This window comes from Halyomorpha halys, unplaced genomic scaffold, assembly GCF_000696795.3.
Source record: "Halyomorpha halys isolate HHAL.00 unplaced genomic scaffold, Hhal_1.1 Scaffold29.1, whole genome shotgun sequence".
Classification (NCBI taxonomy): domain Eukaryota; kingdom Metazoa; phylum Arthropoda; class Insecta; order Hemiptera; family Pentatomidae; genus Halyomorpha; species Halyomorpha halys.
In genome coordinates, this window is record NW_027115892.1 from 598,077 (window position 1) to 602,073 (window position 3,997).

At 26.1% G+C, this 3,997-nt stretch overlaps 1 protein-coding gene across 1 annotated transcript in view; it reads left to right on the plus strand.

Moving 5' to 3' along the window:
- The first annotated feature begins 1,148 nt into the window (after positions 1-1,148).
- Positions 1,149-3,997, plus strand: part of LOC106684122 (odorant receptor 49b) — a 12,751-nt gene continuing 9,902 nt past the window's right edge. The window contains exons 1-3 of the mRNA XM_014426024.3: positions 1,149-1,177; positions 2,136-2,215; positions 2,337-2,618. Coding sequence (XP_014281510.3) covers positions 2,339-2,618 — 280 coding nt within the window. The 5' untranslated portion in view covers positions 1,149-1,177; positions 2,136-2,215; positions 2,337-2,338. The remainder of the gene's footprint in view (positions 1,178-2,135; positions 2,216-2,336; positions 2,619-3,997) is intronic.

Consider the following 3,997-nt stretch of genomic DNA (forward strand, 5'->3'; position numbering starts at 1 on the left):
TTTTTTTATTTTCCTTTATATTCATTTTATTTTTTAGTTGTATTTTTTAAATTCAATTATTAGTTCAGAAACGCAAATAAATTAGATTGACTTATATCTCAAACTCAAATTAACATAGAAGAGAACGATTTGTGGCATTCAGTATATTTTAATGTCCGTAAATTTTGGATAGATGGATAGATTTTCTTGATTTCTGTGCTACAAAATCATGAATTTGTAAAAATCTGTTCATTTTCGGTTTCAGCATATATAAAAAAAAATCAAGATCAGCCAAATTTAGCAAATCGAATTTCAAGAAGACTCTTTTTGTTGGGTTGTGATATTATCAATAATAAGCGATTTCTTTCTTTGTCGTTTTCGCTGCTATCAATGAAGAACATATTTTAAAAAAAAAATATTTTAAGACAATTTAAGTAACAAATTCATAAAATTTAATTTTATTCATAGCCACTTATACTTTATGCTATCTATACATCCTTTATTTTCCTTTATTTATTAAATAGTTTCCTTCGTTAGCCTTCACTAGCATTTATTATAAGGAAATCAAACAATGTAAATTTTGAGGGAACCCTGGATAACTCAGTAGATTACTGTAAAGAGGAATGAAATTTACCCAAGTTTTAAAGAATTAGTTTGGAAAAATATTAAACAAAATAAAAATAAAAATTAAAAATATATCAAAATTAAAATCGTTCTCCTTAATGAATTTTCAATTCAAACCAATAGCAGAGTTAATCGATGGGAAGAATTATAAGAAATTCTGACATATTTCATGTATAAGAAGGATTCATCGATTCACCTAAAAGTGCTATGTTATTTGGAAATTATAAATTAGGTTCCCTATCCTAACAAACAAGCGATTAATTCTGTCCTGGATAAATGCTTAATAATGCTAAAGCGTCCAGAAGCAACCTCGGCCATGCTCTTTAGTATCTTCTGTATTCTTAATGTGATGATATCCTTTCCAGCTCTTCGTAGATGTGAGCATATATATAAATCAAAGGCAAATCTTGCCTTTCGTGCTGTTTTTGAACAATCTTGAAGCCGTTCTATTGCATTCTTTATCATATTTCAATTATCGAAACACATCCAAATTAGTGTGGAGCTTACATATAAGCATTCTTTCTTCCTTGAAACTCAGTCCCATTGTTGAATTTCGATGGTCCACTAGAGCGAGGTAATGCCTGAATGAAATTAATAATTACAAATTTAACGTTAATTTCTCCAAGTTTTGAACATGTTAAATACTACAACATTATGTTACATACATATAACAAAGTTAATATAAGTAGGAGCTTATATAGTACTCATAATTTAATTTAATATAACTTAAATTTTTTAAGTGGTAAGATAAGGGTTGTTCTATAGAATGTATGTAATATAAATATTTCATTCATCTCATCGAATTTCTCAAAACATCCAATTTCAGTTTCTCATTATTTTAATATTTTTTTCTAAGACAATATAAGTATGTTTTTTTTTTTTGGAATTCCACTTGAATTATTTAAAGATTTTCTGGCCAAAAAAAAAAATTTAAAAGAAACTTTGGTTCTACAGTTTCTGTATTATATAATTTCCCATTAAATTTTATATTTGGAATGAATGTAGAGAAAAAAATCGTGAATGAAAATTTAATTCTTATTAAAAGGATAAATTTAATAAAATAAAGCCGATCTCAATTGACTTTAGAAGTTTTCAATTATATGTAAACGATATTAATAAATTTAGTTTAAATTTAAAGGTTTTTGGTTGGCTTGTTTCAGATACATGTACCAATAAATATGTTAAGCAAAATTCATCTTTTTTTTAATTGAAAAAATATTCATATTTAAAATTTAATTTTCAAAGATTAAAAATAATGATTGCTTATAAGAAAAGTAATCTTATTAAGAAAACATGAATGAAGATATATTTATATATATCTGAAAATTATAAGTTATATAAAATATATATAAGATGAAAAGTCAATAAGTAGTTGAGAAAGTAAGTAAGAGAAAATATATTTTATTTATTTATTTTTTTTAATTTTGGTTTTTGTCGTTGCTAACTATAAAACTGTAATATGTCTGTTGTTTTTGTACCCTAAGCCTATTGATTATAAATAAAAATTAAGAATGAAATTTATTACGTTGTAGAAATCTGTTTCTTTGGTTAAACATATAATTTTGAAGAGGTACTACTCAGACGAAAAAGCTTCAAAGAAAAGACTCTTTCGGTATTTTATCCATTTTCTGTTTTATCTCAAATTGTTTGTATTTAATTAATAGGCAAAGAATATCAGAAATATCACCACCATATAGCTTAAATATATATGTACTAAAATATTTTTGTTACAGAAATGGCTAGAATAAAACTAGAATCAATTGAAGCAGCAACGAAAAATTTAAAACAAATATTGACAGTTTCTACTCATATTCTTTCAAATAGATTTTATTCACTACTCACATTTATACACGCAACCTTTGGATTCTGCCTCTTAGGATATTCTGTTTACTATTTTCGGAACAGTCCTGAGGAACTTGCTCAAGTGGTCTATTATATGGGCATATGCGTTGCTGTCATAGTAACAACGATAATTGGATATGTACCCTCATATAGATCACGAAATGTATTGGAAGGCAAGTATCAACTCATAAAAATACAGTCATTCGTAATGTTTAGTAAACCTAATTGCTACAAAAATAAAGAAATACATTTTATTTACTTTAATGAAGTTTCATAAAATAGTATTTAAGCTTCATTAGACATCATTTGTCAGTGAAATAATAATTAAATTATTGATTCTATAAAGAAAATTTTGTGAAAATCACACCTTCTTAAAACTTCGTATATCTTTTATTCTATACATGGCGTTTCGGAATAATTTTCATTCATTTGTAGACCTACTTCTTGTAATGATAATTATTCGATGAACGTCATCTAATGAATAAATAAAAATATATATGAATTAATTATTTTATATATGCATGCTCGGTTTAGTTTATTCTTAATTTAGAACAAATTTGATCCTTTTTTTCTCTCAACCTTTATTCTTTAAAATTTTTTCCAACGTTTCGACCTTCAGGGCATTCTCAAGGATACCACCTTCAATATTGATGTAATTTCCTTTTTCAAATCTTAAAAATGCAGGCTGATTACCTTTGTCCCATATAACCTTTTCTAAAAATTTTTTTCTCAGATTCAAAACTTTTACAAAACACTTTTCTTCCTTCCTTCATTTACATTTGCAACTTAAAAAGAAATTAATAATCTGTATATATATATGAAGTTTTAATATTTGAGAAAGAATATATGACCCTTAGAAAATAATGTATACTATTTTTAATAGTTATGAATTTATTAATACTATTATTTTATTAATAATTATAAAAAGGTAAGATGTCCATAATATCAAATACAAGAAAATCATCGAAAATTTGCCAATAATTACAAGAATTAGGTTTGAAAATGGACAAACATTAGTCTAAAACATCATGCACTGAATAAATATAAGATACATGAAATTTTAGGGATGTATGGTATCCCCAGATTTTAGTATATAAAAGGATATTGACGTCTCTATTAGGATTTTTTTTTGCGTTAGTTCGACTTTCGAACCGTTTGAGGACGAATCGTAAAAAATTGTGCGCGGTTTCTGTCGGTTTCGACTCGCCAGATTGGAAAAATAAAATAAAATAACCAGTTTAAAATGGTTTTAAAACTGGATTCCTTGGTAGAATCTTTCATTGTAAACATCATTTTCCATTGGAAATTTCAGAGTTATTAGTGCTAGAGAGAAACCAGAAGCGGTTATAAATTAGACTATACTACCAAAGGATTTCTCACAAAATGGAATCGTTCTATCCTGGTCCGCTTCACCATAAGTAGTAATTAGCAAGATTAATTTCGAAACATTCGAAGAAAAAGAGATGTGATTCGGTAATTTTTTGGATTTTCAGATCACATTTTAATAAAAAATATTTGTTCTTTACTTTGGAATTGTTAAAGTACAATAATA